The 27,357-nt window shown below is 29.6% G+C and overlaps 1 protein-coding gene and 1 long non-coding RNA gene across 3 annotated transcripts in view; one reads left to right on the plus strand and one right to left on the minus strand.

The window, feature by feature from the left end:
- LOC147909268 (uncharacterized) overlaps nt 1-27,357 on the minus strand; it is a 98,854-nt gene that overhangs the window by 38,596 nt on the left and 32,901 nt on the right. The window lies entirely within an intron of this gene.
- LOC105145393 (monocarboxylate transporter 12) lies at nt 78-26,155 on the plus strand. The gene is made up of 12 exons (XM_011054889.2): nt 78-393; nt 12,266-12,407; nt 15,359-15,563; nt 17,868-18,008; nt 18,713-18,901; nt 20,015-20,258; nt 20,350-20,560; nt 21,249-21,410; nt 21,979-22,201; nt 22,610-22,849; nt 23,050-23,175; nt 23,381-26,155. The coding sequence occupies exons 2-12, from the start codon at nt 12,282-12,284 to the stop codon at nt 23,539-23,541; spliced, it is 2,028 nt and encodes a 675-aa protein (XP_011053191.1). The 5' UTR covers nt 78-393; nt 12,266-12,281; the 3' UTR covers nt 23,542-26,155.

Here is a 27,357-nt window from a genome sequence, read left to right on the forward strand (position 1 = left end):
AGCCGCGAAGAAGCGCCGGGGAACATTCACGAGGGAGAAGAGAGAGGCTTGGAGAGCACGCGAAAAGATATCCCACCAATATCTGCATCGGCGGCACCGACGGCAGAGCACGAGTCTCGATTCCTCCACTTTGAAACGGGCCAATCTCGCATTCTGTCGTTATCGCTAAAACGACTGCGAACCCGTGGGGCACACCCGGTATAACGAAGTCGCGACAGTTGCAGACCCTCCGTTCAAGTCACATCGCGCGCGGCTCTTTAGTACACGCGTCGTACGCACGCATATATGCACACGCGCGCGCGCGTGTCTCACCTACGAGGTCTCCTTTTCCTCTCGACAAGCTGGAATTGTTGAATTCACGTCGGTGACAGTGCGACTTCGGCGGGACCAAAGGTAACGTGACTCGATTTTTAAGCCGTGCGCCGATCGCGTTTCGCCTAGTCGTATCGCAAAAGCGAGACAAAAGCCAAAAAGTGCGTTTGAGTGTTTTTAGATAGGAAACGCATGATCGAACACGTCACAGCACCTGGTGCATAAAGCATTTTTCTGCTGTAGAAGCGTTATGAGTGATTCTTGTCCAATCGTGATGTGTCCAATTTTGAAATCCTGTCCTTTTTGGATTAAACGTGAGAAAAGATGATGGATCTGGATGGACCACGTGGTCTATGCAAGCGATTCCCGCGCTCATCAGGATGCGCAAGCGCACGTGGCGAATGCGCCTCCGTGCGTAAACGCGCAAATTTCTTTTTCCACCGGTGAACTTCGACCGCGGAAAATCGATAACGAAAAAGCGACGAGTGCTATTAATTATGCGACATACTCGCCGATTACGTCGACAGGCGCGAATGTTTCTGTACAACCGTTTAAAACACTTATTAAATTCAGCAGCGATCGGTTATCATTGGAAAATATTAGGTGTTGGAATTAATTCGTAGCGTTTTTAATGAAAGAATGTTATTTATTTCACATGAGCATTAAAAAATACATTAATGAAAGTACTTCCCATCACTTGTAAAACGCTACGAATTAATTCCAACACCTAATACATGATCTAATTAGTGACGCGAAACACCTATTTGCAAATACCTTATTTGATATCTATTGCTATATTTGGGTAACTTTTTTATGGAGCAAGGAAATACGTGATACACTGAGAATAGAGCATTTTTTATGTCGTCGGTGCTAAGAGAGAGTGGTGGGGAAAGTCAATGTCGTCATTGGAAAGATCACATCTAAGATCTTCAGACAGAACCTTTTAAATTTCATTAATATTTTAGACTGCTTCCTCCGCGCTTCTATGACTGTTGGATAAAAAGTTAAGGAATTAAGAATTGATATTTGCGAATTTTAGGTTATTTCTAGGTCCAACACATGGTATTTTATACGGCGATAAAAAGATATCATTTTTCTCAAACGCTTCCCACTCCTTTCCGTAGGAAATTTTATAATATATTTTATTATACTTTATTATTAATCATTTTTAATTGGTCCAGAGATATCTCCTTTAACAAGAAAACAGATAAAACACCTTTACGTTGATATGATAAATAGCCTGTAAGTCCGAATATTAAATCGATGACGTATCAAGAGTTAATGATATCACGAGGAGTAATTATTACATTGCATATCTAGTGACAAAGTTTATCAGTATAGTTATCAATTAACATATAATATATCTATCTTTGCTACTGTATATTGTGAAAGTGTGATCTGCTCTCTATAGTTATTTTTAGAGCCAAAGTATTTTTATACCAACGCATGGCGGTGCAACGGTTTGAGGATCTCGAGAATCTGATGCAGAGTTTGCATTGCAGCAAATTTAAATACAATGTAATGAGATAAATTATAAGTCGCGAAATCCTCTCTGTCCTATCCTTTAAAAAAAAAAATTTTTTTAGAAATACTCGATACAATTTCTATGTCGTTTTCCAAAATGTAATTATATTTATCTTAACTTTTATATATTGTATTCTATTAAATATAACAATCTTTAGGGATGTGTTTTTTAAAAATAACAAAATTTTGCAAATGAATCATTTGGTTGCACGAATTTGGTTTACCGTGAAAACCGAATGGGTGACCGTGAAAAAGTAATGATTTCGAGTGGAAATTTTTTTTGCAAGACGCAGGTGTCCAATAGAAGGTTTCATGAATTTGAAATGCGTCCTCGCGTGCAGGTGTTTTTTTTTAATACTGTAGACTGTAGAGTTTGATCGGAATGTCGAAACGCAAGATTGTCACTAAGGAATTAAGAAGATTGTAGATATCTTTGCTATAGTAAGGATATATGTCATCCGATTTCCTCTCTATAGATAGATGCGAATTTTTTTAATTTTTTTTTTATGTCGAGTCTCGATATGTGAGGAATTCGAAAATTAATTATACTTGGAGATCTTTTATTTAATTGATGTTTCTTTCGCACGCATCTGATAATTCTGTTGCACCACATGTCATTTTATTCATAACAAAAAGATACTAGCTAAAAAGATACGATGACTGAAAACAAAAACAAGAGGCTAAATTTAGAGACGAACGAAAATTCTCGTAAAGGATCTAAACGACATGGCTAATGTTTGTCAATATTAGTAAACATTACACATACAAACACACATACACACGCATACACACACTGGAAGAAAAAAATTGGCTGAATTTGACATAGCATTTTTAATTGATTGCAAATTAAAAATGCTAAAGCCATATTTTACCATTTAATTTGCTGCAGTAGTCAATTTTTTTTTGCTTTGATGAAAAATAAAGCCAGCTTCGATTTATAAATTTGAATATTTTAAAAATTACATACTCATATATTATATTAGGTGTTGGAATTAATTCGTAGCGTTTTACAAGTGATGGGAAGTACTTTCATTAATGTATTTTTTAATGCTCATGTGAAATAAATAACATTCTTTCATTAAAAAACGCTACGAATTAATTCCAACACCTAATATATATGTATATAATCATATATATAATTCATTTATACGGTTGCAATATTTCAAAATCATTCTCGCGTTGAAATTTTATTTTAAAAGTACTCTTTTTTTATATATACATATACAAAATTATTTATAGATTATACACAATCATTGAATAAACAATAACATGATATATTTTTTTGACGTGATCGCACAAGAATTTCTCGTTCCTCAATAGTAAAGTATCTCATATTTAATATTAAATTATTAATTTATTTAAAAATGAAAAAGGATTAAAGCCAATGGAACGAGCAACAATAAAATGTCACAGTATTAAAATGTATATTTTATATTTAAATTGTAACTAAAACAAAACGTTTTGTTATTTATTAGATATTTATAATATTTATTAGATCATACATGTCGTAATTTTAATAATACATTTTAATATTGTGATCTTATTGTTGCTCGTTTTATTGGCTTTCATCCTTTTTTTATTTTTAATATGAGTCACAACATAATTATTATTTATTTATTGAATGTCGATATTATTATACTGATGTATCAGTACTGTTATACTGTATCAATTGTGCTCAAAAAGAATGAGTTTGAAATTATCTACATTGACAGATTATTTGATAAATCTCTTTGAAACTAATAGCAAATTCGATTGAACGCACTCAGTGCGTATTGATGTGTGTACATTAAAGTGTACACAAATTGACATAAAGATAGTTTAGTATAAATATAGAAACCGATTAAATTGTGAAATCCTCAATACACTTTATTGTGATATTAGATAAAATATGTACTTTATGATTCAAAATATTGCATTTCATTTTTACTCATTAAATCAGTGTGCATTAGTACGTTCAACTGCGCAAATTTATTATAAATCTCAAATTTCGAATCGTTAAAGAATGTACAGCATTTACGAGATGGATTGAAAAAACTGCAGACTACAATATTTTTTATTCCACCGTGTCACCATAGCTGTATTATAAAGTTGCCAGCTGTATTTATACGTGCGTCTAATCTGCACGTTCGGAAAAATCTTTTATAATTCGTTATCAGCGGGAAATAAAGACAGAAAGGACACACTGGAAAACGATGAGAAACAGAAACGTGGTTTATTGGCCTGTTCGTGACTATTTCTGTAGCGCTTTAATCCGGCTTTCCGACGTGCATTATCACGAGACACGAATATATAGCCAACAGATAAATGTAAATCAAAAACGTAAAATAAGTTCTCTCGTAAACTTTAACTATACATGGTTCGATATTTTTTTTCATCGATAGTAAGATGAAAAATATAATGTCAAATAAGTTCAGAATGTCTCAACGAGCTATAATCCTATCTTTAAGAAAAATGAAAGTGATGTTTTATTTATTTTTTTACACTAAAACACTAAATTGTAAATACAGATATATAACAGCGTTATCATCAAAATTTTATCTCATTTTTGCTCTCTTTTTATTATCTACGCTCCGTCGTATTTATTTCTTACGTCTCATTCACGACGCGAAATGAGTCAATGGAATTCCGATTAATCAATAAATTCGGAGTAATTTTCGATGAGACACACTAACAGAATTTAAAGACCTAATATGAGATAGATAAAAACCGCGGCGCTTCCGAGTTATTATTAATATATCTACATAGGAAGTGACTGAAATCTTTTACAGACGAGTAAAATAATATACAACCTTCACGTTTTTTATTTTAGTATGAAATTATCATACATTTTTGCAATGCATTCTGCGTCGAAATTTGTCCGGTTACGAGATTTGAAATTCTTTCAAAAACTTTAGAGAAAAATTTCGCAATAGAATTCTCGTTGAAATATAATCGTGGAATTTATCGTCAATAACGTATTGACCACCCGTAAAGAGTTTATCTCGATATTGCCTAGACTTTTGTAACAATATTTGCGAAATTCCGAAGAACGATTAGAACGCCGCTCTCGCGATAATTATGTTATTGCAAATGTGCGGCGACAGCGTCGGCATATAAATATCAATGTTTATCGGTATGCGATTGAGCGAACGGAAATCGGATTTTTGCTATCTTTACATATCGTCACGTTTACACGCGGAAAAATTGAGCGAGTGAAGGTGCGGAATAACAATGATGCGGAAAGAGTCAGACCGTGGAAGAAATACCTTTTATCATTGTAAAGTAGTTTGTTATACCTGGAGGGGACACACAATTCCTAGTGTGTATTATGCAATCCATTAAAAAACATATTTTATGATAACTCTCGTGAATGCCGAGCAATTTAAACATATCGCGGATCTAGGAAACAATTCACTTCGTTTTTAATTCCCCCGATACTCAATTCGTCGTTCAAACGAAAGGTCTTGTGAAAATCTATAGGGTCATAAAGTAACCTTTTGTGAGTAAATGCCTTTTAGATACTAATAATAAGATATTGCTCGCAAATGCTCTTTTTGTATTAATATGGCAAAAAAGTAACGATTATTATCTCTTTTTTAAAATAATTATTGAAATATCTCTGTTGGAGTATCGAAATGTATTTGAAAGTAGTGTAATCGCCTCATTATTTCGCTTATAGATTTATGTAAGTACTTATTAAAATTTATATAATTTTCTAATTTAAATTTATATAAATTATATATATAATTCATATCTCTAATAAAATTTATATAATTTATCTTTAAAAAGTACTTCAGAAAATATCACAATAATATTAATAAATAATACAATGCAAATCAATGAAATTGATATTTTAAAATAATCATATAATAAAAATAAGAAAATTAAGGTAAATTAAATAATCCTGTTATATGATCCATATTGATTTTTATATTTACAGAGCAAAGTTCTTGCTTATCAGATAAACAAGATTTTATTTTACGAAATATATTTATTTCTTAAAGTTTTGTAATAATATCATTAAATAGATAAAAGAGGAGAACTACTTTGTGCAAAAAGAATACATATTGTTATTACAATATCGCATTTATGCGCTAATTACTTCTTGCCAACTTCCGCGGTAATTACTTCGGTTACCAATAAAAGTATATTGGCGCTGCACTTTGCATTCGCGATTACATTACAATATATTACTTCGTTCCACTTATAAATCGATTGATCACAATACCGTATTGTTATTCTTCGGCGTTAAAAGCACATGAATTAATGAGATACGTTTTGCGTGTCGGAAGCGTAGTGCATATCTTCTTTATTCTAGAAAGATATAATAACTTGTGTACTTCAGTTTCCATGCTCCTGTTTTTTAGACAAGCTTTTTCACAGTTATCACTCTCTGATTGGATGTTGATCTATTTATTATCCTCTTACGAATGATAATTCCCTTTGAAGTGACAGTAATTTATTGGGCCGATCGATAAGCCGCAATCGCCTCACGTGGCGATTACGACTTCGCGTAAAATCGCGGAGCTTTATTGGCACTTTATCTGGTAAAAAGTAAGAGGATATCTGCTCACTTAACAGTTACTCGGGCATAATTTATCAGCGAGTTAACAGAATTGCATTGTTCGTTGCGAGTTGATAATGATTTATCTTAGTATTTGAAGAGTTAATCATCGATTCTTGCAAAAACTATCCTTGTTTCTATAACAGCAATTATTATGAGCAATTGTTATGGAGATGTGTTTGAGTTGGCGATTATCTCGTTTCATAATTTTTCCTCTGTCCTAATTTCGCGCTTCTTTGTTACAAATAACGCCTGGATCTTTGCGTCAAAGCATCACATTGATATCTCACGCGTATATGTAAATGTGACGTATGTATAGTATACGCTTTGCTTCATCAATGTAAATCTTTGCAGACCGAATTTTGTAACAAGCAAAGCAGAAAAAGCGTGGAGTAAACTGTGCGATAAATAGTCTACGAAATTATTCGAGAAAAGCAAATTCAATCCTGATAGAAAACTTGGTCTATTATGCAATGTCACTCATCGATGTAATATGCAAATAGCACGATAATAATCTGTATCTTATCTACTTATCTAATCGAAAATAAGTCTGTTGTGTTACTGATTGTATCTAAAATAGCACAGCCGATGAATAAGTCATAATCTGGATTTTACATAGCTGTATACCTAATTAGTTTTATAAATCGGTCATGTAGTCTCATAATGTCGATCAGAACAGGAATCAGAAAATATTCTGCTAATTATACGATTAAATTAATGGTGGGAGACAATTTAGTATCTATTTCATATATTATATATTATCAATTTAGTATCTGTTCAAGTAAAAAATATATAACGTTTATATGAATATAAATAAATAATTCAATATACAATTGTATATACAATATCAAAATATATAGCATATTATATAATAAGTAATAAAATATTAAAGATAATTAAGATAGTAAAGATATATTAATATAAAATATTATTATATATACTTTTGTTTTCTATTGTTATATTGAAAACTTAAGAACATTTAATTATATTTATTTAAATATAAATATCTGTATTAAAAAAAAATTTTATCGATGACCGAAAACATCATTGTGATCAGATAGAGTCTATCAAGGACAGCAAGAGAAAAGTGGAACAATATTGAAGTTTCTACTACCGAATTTACTTTCTCCTTTCTCAGATCATTGCAGATAATAAAATAAGCCAAGTCACGCTAAAAATAAATGTTATCCATTAGGAAAATTTACACGATTCTGTTTGCGTGATAATTGTTGAAGCTGTGCGTAATATAATTTTTTGCAAGTAGTATGTATATGTGCATAAGATGAGGTCATAATTTTTAATCCGTTTTTGATACTATATCTGAGACACAGACAGCGTAATCACATGTATATTACAAGGCGCCATAAAAAGTAAAAAAGGAAAAAATAAGAAAGAGTAAGAGTTGACGCAATCGGTCGAGCAATAAAACTGGTATCGAATATTTAAGAATGCTCCGAATTGAAATTATTTGTATGTTGTATAAGATATAAATATTTTGCTTAAATATCCTCAATCACAGCAAATAATATTTTTAAAATATATTTTTAATATTTTTAATATTAATATATCTATCTGATTGGATTCGATCTTATCTTATCATCGATTTATAAGACAAACTCGAGAGTTACAAGATAGATTCGATATTTTAAATACGTATGTAAAATATTATTATAATTATAATTTTCATTGACTTTTTGTAAACATTTATTCAATCATGAGTAGAACTTGAATGATTTTGATTGTTTTAATCTTTTTTTATTTAATAGTATAGAATATAAATTTATCTCGAATTATGTTTTTGTGTATGTGAGATTGAAAATTTTTTTAATTTACTATTCATACCTTCTTAATCACAAATGAGCCAACTTTGTCATTAAGAATCAATAAACTGCAAGCAATTGAAATTATATCTCAAGAATTAAGTTTAAAAAAAATAAATAGATAGTATTGTGAAACATTTAGTAATATTTTTACTGAATTTTTTTAAGATTAGTTTTGAAAATATCTAATAAATATTAATTAAAAATTAATTCATGCGTTACCAAACAATAATTTTCCGATAAAGAAACATCAATTAATCACATTTTCGCGTGCGATAACGAAAAATTTTGAATTAATTAAAGCATTTCTAAAAGTAAATTTGTTAGATATAATGGCAAAACGGTTGATTGTGATAACGAAAAATCATTTAATCCTATAAATGTCTGTTTATTCACTGTTCTTGATAACGAATTACAATCTTAGCTATCGACTATATCGCTATTAAATTCCAGAATTAACAACAATTAACTGCATGACACCAATAAACAATCAGCTCGTAACGTATCTTCAAGTAGCTCTTATCATTTAAACGTCAAGATGTCGTCTAACGAAAACATGCCTGCGATTGAATAGAAAGATTACAAAAGGCTGAATTTTGAAAGATCAAGGACAGGCGAATCAAAATTACTACAAAAACTCGTCATGTGACCACCAAACAGTTCAATATTTCACTTTCATCGACAGTGAATTAACAATTAAATCACTCCTTTACCTTGATGTTAATACATATGTTTTGTATATGCATGTGTGCTTTATATATGCACACATGAGGAAAAAAAAGGATTATTGTGTGAAGAAAATGGACTTGCTTTTGAGCTTTGGGTCTTCTTACAATATCTTTTGGATGTTATGTTATATAAGATGTTTCAGATAACGTAATGTAGAAAGATAATTTTTATCTATATTGGTATGATTTTGATTTCAATTAAGTAGATTTTCCTTGAGATAAATTGAAAATATTAGGTCGATTGAAAAATAATTTCGATTTTCTGTATTATTATTAAGAGCAGCTGTTAACTTCATTAAAAAATAATCAAAATTTAAATTTAAAAAGAGAATTTTAAAGCCTGAAATCTCTCTTTTAAATGATTACTATATTTTTTGAATTTATGTGAATTTGATAATTTTTATATATAGAAAATTACCAGCTGAAAAAAATGAAAAATTTTCTTCTTACTTTGTAGGTCTTCTTACTTTGTAGGTCTTCTTATTTTGTAGGTCTGTCACATGCCAAAAAAATTGAGAAAATTTTTGAAAAATTGAGAAATTATCTAACATGAAAGTTTTCCCTACAAAATCATTTTTTAATTATGTTCCTACGATTTTTTTGTTCCAGAGTTACTTGAGTTAAATAAAAGGAGCATTCTAAATTTAAGTTGCTCTGTTAAAAATCATTATATTGCAATAAAAAAAAATAGATTCTTAAAGCTGAAACTTTGCTTCATCGAATGGTATAATCGCAAATATTGTACAATATATTGGAAAAGAAAACCATTTTATAATACAGAAAATCGACTATTTTAATCGATTATTTTCTTACCGATCTAATATTTGTCGTATTTCGACAATTATCTTCGATTTTACTCCTACAGGGTGGGCCATCTATTGGTACGTTTTTGAATTTCGTCGTATGGCAACACCGAACGAGCTACAGACCCGAAATTTTGACAGTTTATTAGTCATACCGTCCGCGGCACGAAACAACATGTTTTCTCTTGAAGAGCGTTTTGAAATTTTAAAAACTTATTTTCAAAGTCAGTGCTGTGTCGCCGAAACTGTACGAATTTTGAAAAGAAATATGGGTCGTGATAGAGCACCCACCGAAGGAGCTATACGCAAATTGGTGAGGAAAGTTCGTGAGAAAGGGATGTTAGTGGATGACATTATATTACGACTGTTTTGAGTGAAATTGGCGCCGAGGTAGTCCAAAATGTCATTAATAATTGGGGTGACCGAATGGCATACTGTAAGGCCAGTAGAGGGAGCCACATGAACGAAATCGTTTTTCATTCTTGACGCGGATACTTTTAGCTTCACAACAAAAAAAAAATTAATAAAAAATATCAATGTATGCTCATTTGATCGCATTTTTAAAAACGTACCAATAGATGGCCCACCCTGTATAATAAAAAAATATCATATTTTGCTATTTTAATAAAACTACCAAGGAAAATCAGCCATTTGTAAATAATTTCCTTTTTTATCACTTTATTATTTACTATAACTTTTTTTTTAATGTAATTGCACTATTTATTTCATGAACATTTGTATATTCGAGCATACCATAAAACGACAAGCAATCTGTTTGCGAAATCTATCATCTAATCTTTTTTAAAAAAAATTAATTTAAACTTTGGACGTTGATGCGAATGACAGGAATCACTCACTCAAGTTCTATTGCATTACGATACAGTAGATATATGTCGCTTTAATTATTCATGCTATTTTAGAGAAGCATTCCTTAGAATCAGATTAATCCTGGACACTTATTCTCAGTGGAATATCATTGTAAAATTTTGCAAAAAGAATATAAAGTTAGTAAGAGATTCTTATGTATTTACAATGCGTAATTTATCAAATTTTTTTTCAGTTTATCGTCTATTTTAAACAAAATTGTCGTAATAGATATCACTGTATAATAGATAAACACTAGGGTCAAAAACATTAACAAATCGCATTAACAAATCGATTACAAGATGTAATATCTTCATTTTTGCAATAGTATTCGAGAAAAACAAAATGTTTTATTAACAAATTTCAAAATATTAGGTGTTGGAATTAATTCGTAGCGTTTTACAAGTGATGGGAAGTACTTTCATTAATGTATTTTTTAATGCTCATGTGAAATAAATAACATTCTTTCATTAAAAACGCTACGAATTAATTCCAACACCTAATATAATGATTACGCGAACCATAATAAAATAACTGGTGGATCATATTTGTTAATCCTTGTTTTAGTCGCTAAATATTATCTTCTTTAAGTTTTCATTAACATATAGAGTAAAAATTTGTGAGTAAAATGACCATTTTTAAAATGCAAAAAACATACTTTAATTTTTGTTATCTTTAATAGTGTTATTGATGTATCTTTTCCGTATGACGGAATCATTAAATATAATTTATAAATTTATCCTTATAGAGAAAAAGACATAGTAGTAGCAATTTTAAAAAGTTTTTTATAAAAGTGATAACCATACAAATTTTGTATATGTAATTAGTGTACATAACAATTAAGAAAACAATTTAGATTTCCTATGTTTATTAGTATACATTATATATAATTATAATAATTAATATAATTATAATAGCAATACTATATATAATAAATGGATAAACTTTTTATAATTATTGCAAATAGAAAATAATTTATTAAACTATGTACATTAGTTTCAACTATATATATTTTTATTCTACATCTTATTATAGTATAGTTGTTACCTTTATAAGTTAACTACACTGAAAGATCAATTTTGCTGAAGTATTTAAACATTTAGATAAATACAGTTCTAAAAAATAATTGTATTGGACTATCAAAATAATTTTATATGTAATGAACTTAAACACGGTAAGCAATGCAGCCAAAAGCACTAATTTTTATGCAAGAATTTGACATTGTAGCAATCAGTTTAAACGTCCTATATAATTATTTTGATAATTCAATAAAATTATTTACAGATCTGTATCGAGCTAAATTTTTTAGTGAAACCATTCTTTCCGTATTCTACTATTTTTCGGAGCATAACTCAAAGACATAAATAAAACATGAACTGTGCCATCCATGTGTAAAATTAGTTGACAAAAACGAAAAAAGTAGGAAATAAAAAGACAAGAGACCTATCTCTATCTCTTTCTATTCAATCATATTCTAGAAAGAGAAGGAGATTGGCTGTCTTCATGCTTCATTTCTTTCATTTTTGTTGACCACATTTGATATACTATTTAGATACGGATGGCACGCTCTATGTCTTTGGTAAATCAAGTGTATCTTTAACATCAGATTAGATTTCGACAACATATCTGCCATCGTTGAATAGATTTTAAGTGATGTTTCGCACGTTTTAGATATTCGGAAGGGACAATGTCAACAACGGTGGACAAAGTGGATCAGATTTCCGACGCTAATAAGCCGCAGCAAAATGGTCGCGAGAATAACAAGAGCGAGGAGCTGCAGCTGGAGGACGTCAATGACAATAACAACGACGAGGTGATTTTCCGCGACATTTTCTCGCGCGTAGGTGCATCAAAATGCAGAAGATGCAAAAAAATCGCACCGTATGCTATTACTCGCGCAGCTGTCAGTCCTGTCTGCACGATCAGTACGCTCGTGTTGAGAGCGACGGACAGATCGTGTGCTGTAAAACTGCAAACGTGATATCGCTTTATTTGCGACACATAATGAACCCGATAGTAGTCGTTGTCTCGCTGTGGGTCATTCAGGGGCGGATACGCGTTCCCGACTGAATTTTTTTTATCTGTCTGTTTGGAAATTAACAACGCGAGCACGAACGCGGACGACGATAAAACTCCTCTTGATTTTTATACCGCGAATGACCGACAATATGTGCCGCTTTCTGCTCGAATAAGCTGGAACTTTCGGACAACAAATCTCTTTGAATTATATTATTCAATCGTGGAGAAAAGTATTTCTGTTATCAATGGAAATGAAAGCCGTTGTGATGATTTTCTGAATTGTAAGAAACACTTTACGTGATGATTTCGCTCTTTTTATGAAGTCGTTGTATTTAAATTGATTCAGATTATTAAAAATAAATCGACCATATATATGAATTAATAAACGGATAAGTTTTTCATGCATTATAATATAATAGTAGTATGTAATTATAATGATTATATCATACACAAAAGAACATTTGCTAAATGTTTAAAATTTAGTTAGATATAGACCTAAAAATAATTTTGTTGGACCATCAAAATAATTATATAAGAAACTTAAACGCGACGAGAGCAGCTCGCTACAAAGTTTTGATATTCTAGCAATCAGTTTGAGCGTCCTACTTACTGTGATAATTCAATAAAGTTATATACACAAAATACACACACACACACACACACACACACACACACACACACACACACACACACGCCGCACGCACGCACACGCACGCACGCACGCACGCACGCACGCACGCACGCACGCACGCACACGCACTTTCAGATCTGTTTTTAAATTTTTAGATATTTCTTTCTTTTGTATTTTTTACAAATTCTATTTTTAAGAATTTAAAAACATTAATTTTCTATTTGTGAAAATAAACTTGTATTAATTTTTTCCTTTAGATCTTATTACATAAAACATTATTTTATATCGAACCTACCGAAAACAAATGCCATCTACGACAAATCAACGTTTTTTGTGTACACGGGGGAGGGGGGGGGGGAGAGGTTGACTACTGCCAGACTGAGAACTTTTAAAGTTTTGAGTTATGAAACGGCCGAAATACTAAAAACCGGGTTCTTCTTGGCGGCTTTCTGAATGACCTTGACTTTAATTACCTTGTGAATTTCCAACGAGCGAAGGTAAAATTTATATTGAATATCAAGAGGACACTCGCGAATTAACTGATTTCGTGCCGCTTCTTCAAACTAGCTTCAGTATACATATATTACCTATCGTATCGTGTTTTCTCATATGCGAGAAAACAACTCTCACGTAATAATTATCTCTATACCTTTAAAATTCATTGATAATCGAGATACGAAGTTTCTAACGTGTAGTTTGAACGTATAACTCTGTTGCTTGCGCAAAATGGTCATGTATATTTTCATGCAAATAAAATACAGTATCAATTATGATTAATAAAAAGTATAATTATTTCTCAAGCCAATTATTAAGAAATGATTTTACCTTCTGCAATCAAAATCATTTATCATACTATTCTGGAATAATATTAAGTGAATAATTTATATAAATAACCGAAATGTGTAAATTGTGATTATGATATTTGAAAAATCACAAATAAATAATTTTCGAAATTAAATATTTGTTTATAATTAATTTTTCAAATTAGCTTTTTCATACTTTATTAATAATAATTAGTAAATAATTAGTAAAGTTTACTTTAATTAATAGTTATCTTACTTTAATCATTGATAATTAATAAAATCTTATTTAAAAATTTCAAATTTATTTTAAGAATAAATTTTGTATATTTATAAATGTAAAATATTTTAAAACATAAATTACATCAGATATTGCAATTATTACATTTTAAATTTTATGTATCATTATGTTTGGTCATACATATCTCCAAAAAGCTTTTGCAATATATACAAATTAATATTATTTTATATTTAAGAATGACCTAACAATTACTATTTTATCGATAAATTCGTTTACCAAAATTATATGCGCGATTATATCTAAATAATTTATGTTTACATATTTTCTAATTTTAATGCTTTTTGCTTTTTCTTGTTCAAAATCAATATACATGGTTTGAAAATTTCTATACTAATTATAGTCATAGGTCTCTAATTTTCATTATTCCGCATAAGTCTAACCCTCATAGTGTATCATAAGTCTAACCTCAAGTTGATTGTGTATTCTTTGAAAAATCATAACAAATTTTGATTATTTATCAGGTAAGTTGGCAATTTTAAGTGCTTTTTTATATGCAATATTATATATTTTCATTTTCAAGCTTTTATTATTCTGCTAATTTTTATGAAAATATTATGCTGCATTAAACAAATTATAATTTTTTAAAGTTATCTACATTTCATTAATTTAAAATCTTGCCTTTTATCAATATATATTTTCCAAAAGAATAGATACATATTTCATTGATATAAAATATATCAATAAAATTCTTTAATTACTATATATTTATGTAAAATTATGAGGAACAACCGTTTTGCATCCTATCATAATAACAAATTATTGCAATGTTTTCCTCCTTACTTTATTAAATTTTCAATTAAGATTGGGTAATACAGCATTACCCGATCTTAATTAAAAGTAAGAAGGAATCTTTAATAAAGTAAGAAGGAAAATATTGCAATGATTTGTTGCGATAGAATGCAAAAACAGTTGTTCCTCATAATTTTACATAAATATACACTAATTAGTTTACGTAAGAGTATTTAATGTTTTTTGTTAATTATTATAAATGTTTCGTTAACATTTGTCAATAGACCATCGAAGTGGAAATGGTTGTACCACCTGACGGAGGATGGGGCTGGGTGATTGTTGCAGCCTCCTTTATGTGCAACTTTTTCGTCGACGGTATCATTTTCAGTTTTGGCGTATTTCTCAATGACATCGCAGATGCATTCTCTGTTTCGAAAGCGAGTGTTGCATTTGTTAACTCGTTACAGAGCGGATTTTATCTTATGGCGGGTTAGTAATGACACGTACGTAATATTTAATAGCAAATCTATGTATTAACAATAAAATAATTTATTTGAAATTTATATTTTAAGTAAATAATTTTACATTAAAAAATCGGATATATATATATATATATATATATCCGACTTTTTAATGTAAAATTATTTACTTAAAATATAAATTTTAAATAAATTATTTTACTGTTTTATATATATATATATATATATATATATTAGGTGTTGGAATTAATTCGTAGCGTTTTTAATGAAAGAATGTTATTTATTTCACATGAGCATTAAAAATACATTAATGAAAGTACTTCCCATCACTTGTAAAACGCTACGAATTAATTCCAACACCTAATAATATATATATATATATATATATATATATATATATATATTATATATATATAATATATAAAAAAATACAACATCTTTTTACAAGATTCTTTGCAAAATAAAAAGGTTTGAACTTAGAGAATTTTTAAATAATTTTTCATTTTTATATCTTTTTAAAACTTCAAGAGAATGAGATGTGCCTAATAAAATCATAATGCAGAAGCAAAGAAAACTCAAGTTATGAATGCGTGACTGCTTTACAAAAATACATAAAATAATTTTTATTTTATAAGATTAACCATAAAATTAATTTCAAAAGCTATCAATCTGTATAAAAAAAATTATTAAAAGTCGTTCCACACACACATAACGGCAAGCAAAATTTTTAATACATTTTTATTCTAGCAGCAATTGAATGTCTATCGCATAACAATATGTCATATCAAAGAAACTGCATTTGAAATATTATATTGCATAAAAATGTAATATCTAATTAATAAGTAAGTAAATTCTTGAATAATTTATCATGTTTACGAAGAATATAAATACAGAATATGTCATATTTTAATCTTTGAATTCTTTCACAAGTATGTATTTTTAAAATTGAAATACTGTATGATCTTTAGAGTTTACATTTCTTTGACATATCCATGTCACAATGTTGACACGTTTTGTACAAGACACTGAAAATATGATAAGGATAGTTATATTTCTGTTGAATGTACGTAACTGATAAGTTTGTTTGTACAATATAACGATATAATATACTCATATGTGGAATCTTCCTGATATATATCGAGTCGATAAAGTTGCATATATATTGTGTGATGTACACTTGTATTCGCACCAAGTTAGCATTGCAATAAGCAACCGTTTGACCAGTCTCAAGGATCTTCGCAGTGCAAGAGATATAAATATACAGGAACATTTCTATTTGGCGTTCAATTTATCGTCAAACTCGTTCAACAACATTTCATGCGTTTAAATTCGCGATCTCATATTCATGTTGATGACATCGATAATTAATAATTACATTTCGTAAATGCTAACATAAATATTTAATTATATTATATGCGTAGTATGTAATCATTCGAAAGTAAGATTTAAAGGGAAATACACGATAGTAATGTATATGTCACTTTAGGAAAATTATATAGCATGAATCTTTCATGTACAGAACATCTATAATCAGTTTCAGCGATATAAACACGTAGCAAAATTGGAGTTAACTATCCGGGATAAAGAGACGTAAGCTACAATTTATCCTTAATGTTGTGGAAACTATACATTCCGTTCTGAACAAATTAGAAATTATTTATGCACAGTAGTTTATGTTTGCATTTTATGCATGTAATTCTTTTTACTATTATGTAATACAAAAATTAGCTAATGATAGATTAGAATTGAAATCATGCGTAAAATTAATCAAAATAAAATAAATATAAATAAAAATAGAAATCAAAATATGGAAATCCATAAGCATTTTGAATTTATAATTTATACGCTTTTTATTTATAATTTTATAAATTTTTTAAAATGACATCTCGAATTTATATTTTCAATTATGTCATAAAACGTGCAAGATATTGTTTTAAATATTCATTTCTAAATTCGACATAATTTTATATTACATAATATCGTTATGTAATATAATAACATATTAACGTTATACCCATTAAAAGAATCAGTATACAAACATATGTATGTATATTGTTGTACTTATTTGCCATTATAATATTGATATTTACGCTAAGTTACGTACAGTCGAACAGTCAATATACGTAATAATTAATATATTTTTGAATAAAGGAAAAAAAAATAAACTGTGTGGGATCACACATATATCGATAAAAAGCGTATAAGGAGTGATGCACGAAAATTTGCACGTTTTCATTCAATTAGATATTTAAAAATTAAAATTCGCAAATTATCGGTGAAGCGACTTTGCGAATTAAATTATTGCTTTTCTCAGGTCCCTTCGTATCCGCCCTCGCCAATCGATACGGCTTTAGACTGGTGGCGATATTAGGAAGTGTGATAAGCTGCGCCGCCTTCGTCCTCGCGTACTTCAGCACTTCTATCGAATTCCTTTACATTTCTTATGGTGCTATCGGTAAGTTCTTTCCTCTGTCTCGGATATGTCTTGTCGAAGTACTTGGCGTCTCCGCCGAGAGTTGTTTTTGTCAATTTCTCTTACATACGCGATATATATTCCCAACTGTTTTTTCCAATCCTGCGGAAAATCCTGCCGAGGATTTGTATTCTGATTTTATAACTCTTAACGGCGGTGTCGTTATCATCATATTGTCGTACAATTTTTTTACTATGTATGATATTTACTCAACAATGATATCGAATATTAAGGATAAAAAAGCGGGGTAATGATTGACATTTATTACCGATATTTAAATATCAACTTAAAAATATCATTTTAATAATTTTAAGAATTATAAAAAGAATGCGAATTCAAATAGATTTTAAAATAATTTAAAGTTAATACTATATATTAAAATAATACTATATAAATTAGGATTTGCATTGTAAACAAACTCTTTAAATTCTTTAGAATGGATTTTCTAGAATGGATTCTAACTTTAAAGAGTAAAAATTGAGGCAATCTTAAAGAAGAGTGGCTCAATTTTCAATCTTTAAGAATGAAATTTCACTTTTCAGAGTGTGAGCGTTCATTCTAAAAGTTTTAGAGAGAAAATTGAATATCTAAGATTTCCTAATAAAGATTGATTCATATATTTTTTAACAAATCAATATTAGATTTATATAAGTTTTTTTTTTTAAGATAAAAACTTTTTTCCTTAGGTGGCATTGGGGCAGGTCTAATATACGTGCCGGCCGTGATAACTACCGGTTTTTATTTTGAAAAATGGCGAGCCTTAGCCACAGGTATCGCAGTATGTGGTTCCGGTATCGGTGCATTTTTGCTCGCACCGCTTTCGAATATACTCTTGAAAACTTTTGGTTGGAGAGGAGCTTTTTTGTGTCAAGCAGGTGAATATTGATTTATTTAAAAAAAGGAAATCATGTATTTCCTTTCCAGAAAACTGTTAAATTGGAGACTGAAAGCAATACAATTTTAGTCAAAATTTAATTTTTTTTGTTATAGCAGTAAATAATGCACATTTTAATTAAAATTTTAATTAAAATTACAAGTATATATTGCCATTCATATAATATCGATACAAAAAATTGAATTTATCAAAATTATGTGAACAGCAATTCTTGCAATTTTAATTAAAAATTTAATTAATATATATTTCTATGTGAAATATTTCTTTATTTTTATAAAAATATTGTGGTATAAATTATTTAATTATTAATGATTTAGTTTTTTCCTTCCCGCAAAAAAATTGAATAAATTCATTGAGTCTATCATAAAAATAAAAACGCCCTATTATATCTACATTATGCAATTGGCATAATAAAAAAAAATAATAAAAAATTATAATACTTATTTTTTTCCTGCAATTTTTCTTAACTAAACTTTCAATTAAATTTGCTGACTCTGTGATTTTATCAGTGTTGCTCATCAAAGAAAAACGATAGTAATATGACTGCCCTTTTCCTTAATCTCATGGTACATCACGTACATTTGCTTAGATAATATAGATTTGCATGAATAACATAAACGGTCCATTTATGCATGCTAAGAGAAAAGTCAGATCGTGTAAGATAAAATTAACGTCTAAAAGATACCATTTGATTGAGCAGTCACTTGTAAAACTATACGAAATGCTTATTACTTCCGTATAATTTTATTTCGCGATTTATAAACTGACGTTTGCATGTAATCAACTGTCAAATATGTTTATATTTAAAGTCTTCGGAAGTCTAATATTAAACAATAAAATGTGTAGAAAACAATCAATTATACGGTAACAATCTCGCATATTATGCATCATAAATATATAAATATGTTATTTATAGAAATATAGTTATAGAAATTTATATATTTAATAGATTAATGTAATATATATGTATGTGTATGTAAATGTATATATATATATATATATATATATTAATGTTGAGTAAAATAGAGATTTAGATAATAATAATCTTATCGGCTTAACACCTAATGGAAAAAATGGTTTACGCAATTTTCAGGTATGTTATTACATTGTGCTATATTCGGCGCGATGTTCCGTCCTCTGAAACCAACGAGGATTAAGGTAAAGAACACCCCGGAAAACGCTGCACTCGAGGTGAAAACTACGTTGATAGGAAAAGGTGTGTCTACGACCTCGTTACACTGTGTGCAGCCGAACAGGAGCGGATTCTTCGGCACGAATAATAATACGGAATACCCGACGGCAGCAGAGCTGCTCGGCAGCAGTCCTAACATAGTAAAGTAATAAACGAAAGATCTTATTTGCACTAATACTTAACAATTTTCTCTTAATGCGTCAGGTTTCTCAGGTTTATGGAATATTTTGATTTAGCGCATCCAAATCCTTGCATTCGTTGCACAAGGTGCATGTGGAGACTCAAATCTTGGAGAGAAATGTAAGCACTTCGGAGAAACGGTTATCCGCGCCAATATATCCTGCGGATGGTCCTGATTTGGATGCTATGACTAATGAAGAGAAGATTGCTGAGGAAAACAATTTGCTCAGTGGCGACTTAGAGCGATTGAATGGGAAAGTACCGACGGTAAGATCGACATGTACATATATGAAGAATGTATAATACATATCTTAGGAGAATGAACAAACAGATCGATCGTGAGATAAATTTTTCGTCATCGAATTTTGTGCTGAAATTTTAAGAGAAATAAAGAACGAAAATATAAAAGATTCCTTATAACAAAAAAGTATGATAAAAATTATCAAGCATAATATTTATCACAATTCGTTTGGGATATACGATTAATTTTGATTAAATATAGAGTAGAAAGTTATTTGTTATATCTTGCACGATCCGACTTTACCATACAAAACTAATCGGTCGGTTGATTGCAGTAAAAAAAATTGAAAAAACGCATAATTAAATAATTATGTCGAACTTGATCGATGATTGAAACTTTCAATTAATTCGAATTCTCGCGAATTTCATTTTTGTCTTTTGTATTTCAAAGTAGGTGGTAAGTACATCTGAAATATATGGATGTAGAAGAAAAATATATTAACTTTTGCCAAGAAACGAAAATTTAGTATTTCCGAAGCTACGAGTGCCAATTCTATGACCTGGAAAATCTTACAAATATTTGTGAATTAATTATTTTTAAACATCTCTGTTTAAGAATCTATGAAAAAAAGTCTAATATGTGATATCAAATGCGAAAAACAATAGAAAATAGATTATTCTTCAAAAAATATAAAAATTTTATTTTCCGATTTAGATTCGTCGACATACGATAAGTCGTCTCCGAACGAATTCAGAATGTAGCCAAAAATCTCTTCGAATGGGCAAACGTAACTCGAAAGATCCACAAAGACCGTTCTACAGAGACGATATCTTCTACGGCGGCTCTTTGAATAGACTTCCTCATTATAGGTCTCAGGTAAGTTTTATCGCAAATATATTCCCGTAATGTACTTTTAAATTTTCTCATTATGTATATAAGATATATAATACAAAAATTTTATAATTGTGCAAAGAATAAAATACGAGCGATTTAAATGGTTAACCGATATTTTACTTCCTTCTATTTGTACTTCTATGAAAGAACATAAAATATGTTCTTTCATATATATATGTCATATGATACTAATATATACAAAAATTTTATAATTTTTTTTGTATAAAGAGTATAAAATCAGAGTGATTTAATGGTTAATCGATACTTTCTTCTATTTGTACTTTTACGAGAAAACATAAAATATGTTCTCTCATATATGTGTATAATACTAATGCATACAAAAATTTTATAATTCTTTTTTATGCGAAGAATAAAATCAGAGCAATTTAAATGATTAATCGATATTTCTTTTAGTTATACTTCTATACAAAAACTAAAAATAATAAATAATGTAAAATAATAAATTAACAAAACTGATGTCGTTGAATTTCTGATCACATTTAAAGAAACCGTTTTACTTAAAATATAAAGAAAAGATGTGATTTTCTAGCAATCGTCAGTCGGTTATCACATGTCAGTGACGCGATTGCCAACAGCAAAGGATGTGGCAGAGGAAGAAAGCGGAAGTTTCTACCTGTGTCCGGAAAGCGTGCGACGAATTTTAACCACAATGCTCGATTTGAGCCTCCTAAAAAGTCCGTCCTTCTTAATATTAGCGATCTCTGGTGGGCTCACCATGATGGGCTTTTACACACCCTTTTTATATGTGACAGGTATATCAAATGATTAATACTTATTCTTTACATTGCAATTTTTTTATCGTTTATTAAAAAATAAACTTTTCAAGGGAATTTTTCAGAAATAGAATCGTCCATAACATTTTTCCGATAATATGACAATTACGAATCAGAAAATAAAATAGTTATTATAAACAAATATATATTTAATGTACCTATATTTAATAAAGTTAAAATATTTTTATTGTTAAATTTTTAATCGTCACATTATTAAAATTATTTATTTACTGCTATTAACTATTTGTTTTGGATTTATAATATAAGAGATTAAAATACATATCCCGTTTATGTATAATTAATGTATTCTCGTAATACTCATTTTTGTGCAATGTTTCTTATACTTAAGACTTGAGAAATAAATTATTTCATGTATCTTCTTTACAGATCGAGCAATAAAGGCCAATATTGACGCTTCTACGGCGATGTTCCTCGTTTCGGTAATCGGTATCGGTAATACCATCGGTCGTATCGTTTGCGGCTTAGCAAGCAGTTTGCCCGGAGTTAATGCTCTAGTCGTGAACAATATATTTATCAGCGTCGGTGGTTTAGTAACTATATTTTCTGGCCTTTCTTTAACTGAGGGATATCAATTCTTTTATGCAGCCAGCTTTGGCATCAGTATATGTAAGCAGAATACGTGACATTTTTAATTGTTTTAACTGAATAAAGACAAAAGGATAATATACATCTTATACGGATAAAAATCTTATAGATGTATTTTACCATTTTGTCTTATTTATACGCAATGTTATCATTTAAAATTTATAAGCTAATTTTAATTGTATTTGTTAGATCTGTAAAATGTACCAGATATTTTTTCGCAGCCGTCTTCGCTTCCCTCAGATCGATCCTTGTTGTGGATCTGTTGGGCTTAGAGAAACTAACAAATGCTTTTGGGCTGCTTCTTTTGTTCCAAGGTGTGGCAGCGACTGTGGGCGCGCCTCTTGCAGGTAATTATAATGATATCGATCATAGAATATATGACATTGCAAAAAGCAGATCGGAATGCCGATCGCTTTCAAAGCAAGCGCCTTTGATTCTAGGAAATATTTATGCTATTCGTTAAAATTATTCATTTTTTACGTAGATAAATCTTGCTAATGGTTCATACATTAAAGAAATTGAACGTCAATTCACTGAATAATATTTAAACAGGTGCATTTATGGATGCAACTGGAAGCTATGACGCCTCGTTCTACCTGTCTGGCAGCTTGATTCTTATGTCAGCTGTTATCTGTTATCCGCTAAAGAGGATCAACATGTGGGAGAGGCGCGACGAGAAGAAACCAACCGCGATAGAACCCTCTGCATCCTGATTGAAGGCGCAAAACTGTGCCTCATTCTTCATACTTCGCATGCACGCGCTCGTTCGCGCTACATATACGTTGTACATATTAATGTATAATAATTTATAATGAGCGCTAGAATCGAGAATATAATTATACCGCACGCCTTCATGCCATAAATGGGAAATGATCGATTTCGTGCGTGCGATAGATCACGTTTGCTCGCGTTCAAGATAGCTTTAAAAGTAAAATCCGATCGTGCGCTTGAAAAATATTCTCATCTAATAAGAAGATGCATAACGCGAGAGGAAAATGTTTTCCTAATACTTGCGTGATCTGCCTGTCAAAGACCTGACTGTTTTCTTCAACAGGTCTATTCCACGAAGTGACTTAATATTTTTATTCATGATCTATCGTCTCGTAACAATAAATTCATTAGTAATTTTTATATTCCGTTGAATTTCAATTTTTTGGCATTTCGTAAATTTTTCCTCCTAATAGAAGTTTGGGAAAAAATACGAGTATAGTTGGATTTTAAATAATTCTATTCAGACTTTTTTTGTGTTTAATAAAGAAAAAAAATCTCAAAATAAAGAAGGTGATTTATCCTATTGCTTCTATTCAGCTAATAAATATCTTATTGATTTATTCAACATATATTATTATATATATATATATATATATATATATATATATATAATATATATATATATATATAAAATATATAATATTTAATAAAGACGCGAGACTGTGGATTGTAAATACGTGCAATAAAAAATCGCGTTTCATGAAATAATATCCAAATCCAACGTTCATCTGCGTCTTCGATTAACGCTAAATAATATAGAAATTATATTAAATAATGTATAAATTGCATAATACATAAAAATTTCGTTTTAAAATGTTACTTTGTTAATTCTGTACTAAATACTAGTCGAAGATAACGATATATATAAAATTACTAAATTACATCGCAAAAATTTATTAATGATAAAACTAATAGCGAATATTATTAAAATAGTAAAAACATCTATTTTTATTTGTAATTTTATAAGCTATACTGTGCATTATATAATTACAGTCATATTTATAAATTAAAAAATTGCGTGAAATATGAATATTTATCGATACATATTTTAAGATATAATCGTGTTTTTCCTTATCTATATTTCTAGGCTATCTGACCCAGGAATATGAATAAGGTACACTAGTTACGTTTCTAGATTTCGAATGGCTTGAAGTATTTCAGAAAACCCAACTCCTATATTTACCGAGATAATTTCTAAAAAAGAAGTTAAATTTAAAAAAATTATTTTCTGTAATGAAAGAATAAACAAATACCAGCAAATAATTATCATGAGACAAATAATTAACAGTTATTACATAGATGATTATTAATTCTATCATTAGAAATTATTGCGATGTCACAATCAGTTTGATTGAAACTTATATTAGCATTTAAACACAAGATGTAAACAGTGAAAGATCGTTATTCGATCAAATATTCTTTTCATTTAATGACAGAGCCACGAGGCAAATATTAGGTGTTGGAATTAATTCGTAGCGTTTTACAAGTGATGGGAAGTACTTTCATTAATGTATTTTTTAATACTCATGTGAAATAAATAACATTCTTTCATTAAAAACGCTACGAATTAATTCCAACACCTAATATGATAGTCTAAATTAAATTCATTACGAACCAATTGTGATCGTTCGTATTTTGTAATAAGAAATGTCTTATGGAAGACATCAAAATTAAACATAACGTTGATATTTCAATTAGAATAATGTTGCATATATTATTTTCATGTTGTTACACAATATTATATATATTACGAAACTGAACTGCCATATATGCATCACATATCTTAGACCTTTACAAGAATTTAAAGTAAGCATTTGTATTATTCACTGTATATTCCATGAGTAAGAGTTATATTAAGCGAACAGAGCATGTATCTTGCATCATGTGTACGATTTGAGTTATGTCCGCGAGCATCGAGAGATATTTGTACTTTTATGTGCATAAGCATATACATAATCTCACGCGTATCACTTCCGACATAACGTTGTTAATTTGTAAGACTATTGTCCGGTTTTAAAACTGATTAAATCTTTCACTGTGATATTTGCAATTAATCAAGAATTATTTTAATTCACAGAGTTTAATATAATAGTTTATTTTGCGATGATAAATTTTTTTGTACAGATACTTTTTTAAATATTTTATTACATTAAAAAATACCTAAATTTTTTATAGATAATTTTACACATTTTTTGTGCTTTTTACAATTATATATATAACGCGAGATTATAAAGCATTTAGCCAGTTTTAAAGCTAGTTGATTCCAATCAGGCAAAATTATTAAAGACAATAATGATATTTTATCCGTTAGATTTAAGAAAATTGCTCAAAAATGAAATCCATTCCTAGTGTTCCTAATTGTTAATACGTACTATATATACACAAACATGTTATATAGTATTTTTATAAAATCATGTGCGCAGATTTTTAGGAATGGATTGCGCAAAAAATAATTCGATTGACGCCGAGGAAACGACGCCGTTGGCAGAAATAGATATGTACAATAAATCTATAAGTTAAAATACATTAAGAGAAATATACTTATCAATACAAAAATTGCATCAATTTCTTTTTTTTATATCTCTGTCCTATTTTGTTCTTGCAAGAATAAAATGGAGAGCGCAATTATATTTATTATAATAGAATTGCACTTATTTTTCATGATATTAAAAAAATATATAGCCTCTTTTCTTTTTTTAAAATTTAAAATCAATTTTTTGTAACAAAAAAATATCAAGATAATTGTTACTTTTGTTACTTAAATGATAATAGTTCAACGTTTAAATTTGGAAATTGATATTTAATTTATTTTGGCGATTCAAAGTGAATATGAGACTGACTCAGTGATAGTGCCCTACATGCTTTGATGATAGGCTTTTGCCAATGCATCAAAGTCGCGGAGTTCTTTCTCCTGGGAGGATGTGAATCATGCCGGCCGCAAAATCATGAATTATCGCGTCGCGGCGTGGCCGCACACAAGTCCTGTTCGTAATGTGATATTCTGCGAGAACAAACATATTTACCGCGAACAAAGTGACGCATCACGTCGTGCGCCAGATACATAACATGATACAGCAAAGTGGTACAGAAATGTAATATTGTTTTTCTCACGGTACGATGTGTGCAAAGTGCACCGGCGTGCCGCGCTATTTACTACAGAAAATCGAATGCCGAATACGGCACGTGGTAGAACTATTGTTTGCCAAGATGCCGGCTGGTATATTTTTGTCACAATATTTCCAAAAGACTGCTCGCGCAAGACAAGATATGAAAACTAATGAAAATTCAATATTGAAAGCGATACAATGCCGGATAAGCACGAGAATACAAGTAGAACTTGTGTTTGTTAGCTTCTGCTCATTTTTGATAAATTATGTACATACTACATATAAACAACATTATCTTTAATTTGTAAAGATAAAGTTGTTTATTGTAGGATAAAATAAATAAAGATAATTTAACCATAAAATGTATAAGTAGAGTCTTTTAGTATTTTCAATGTGACAACTCTTGTTATTGTTATCTATATTTTTTACATTTTTTTCTTCAATTATCATCTTTAACAATTTACCGTGTAATTTCAATGGATTGATAGTAGAAATCTAGATGAATACTGCCATGTGAACAACTATAAAAGTGAATTGCCACTCGTAGTATCTACAGTTTCGTTGCTTCCTACTATACGAGGTCACCGACTGTAGCATCTTCATCAATATCGACGGGACGTTTCTTTCCTTTTTCTTCACGCGACAATGTCG

The sequence above is a fragment of the Acromyrmex echinatior genome, chromosome 6, assembly GCF_024713525.1.
Source record: "Acromyrmex echinatior isolate Ae372 chromosome 6, ASM2471352v2, whole genome shotgun sequence".
Lineage (NCBI taxonomy): Eukaryota > Metazoa > Arthropoda > Insecta > Hymenoptera > Formicidae > Acromyrmex > Acromyrmex echinatior.

Excerpts from the sequence above, each read along its gene's own strand:
- LOC105145393 (XM_011054889.2), top strand. The coding sequence starts at position 12,282 with ATGTCAACAACGGTGGACAAAGTGGATCAGATTTCCGACGCTAATAAG. Across the intron at positions 18,009-18,712 it reads CATTTCTTATGGTGCTATCG|GTGGCATTGGGGCAGGTCTA; the intron begins GTAAGTTCTTTC and ends TTTTTTCCTTAG. Across the intron at positions 21,411-21,978 it reads TTCCTCATTATAGGTCTCAG|CAATCGTCAGTCGGTTATCA; the intron begins GTAAGTTTTATC and ends GTGATTTTCTAG.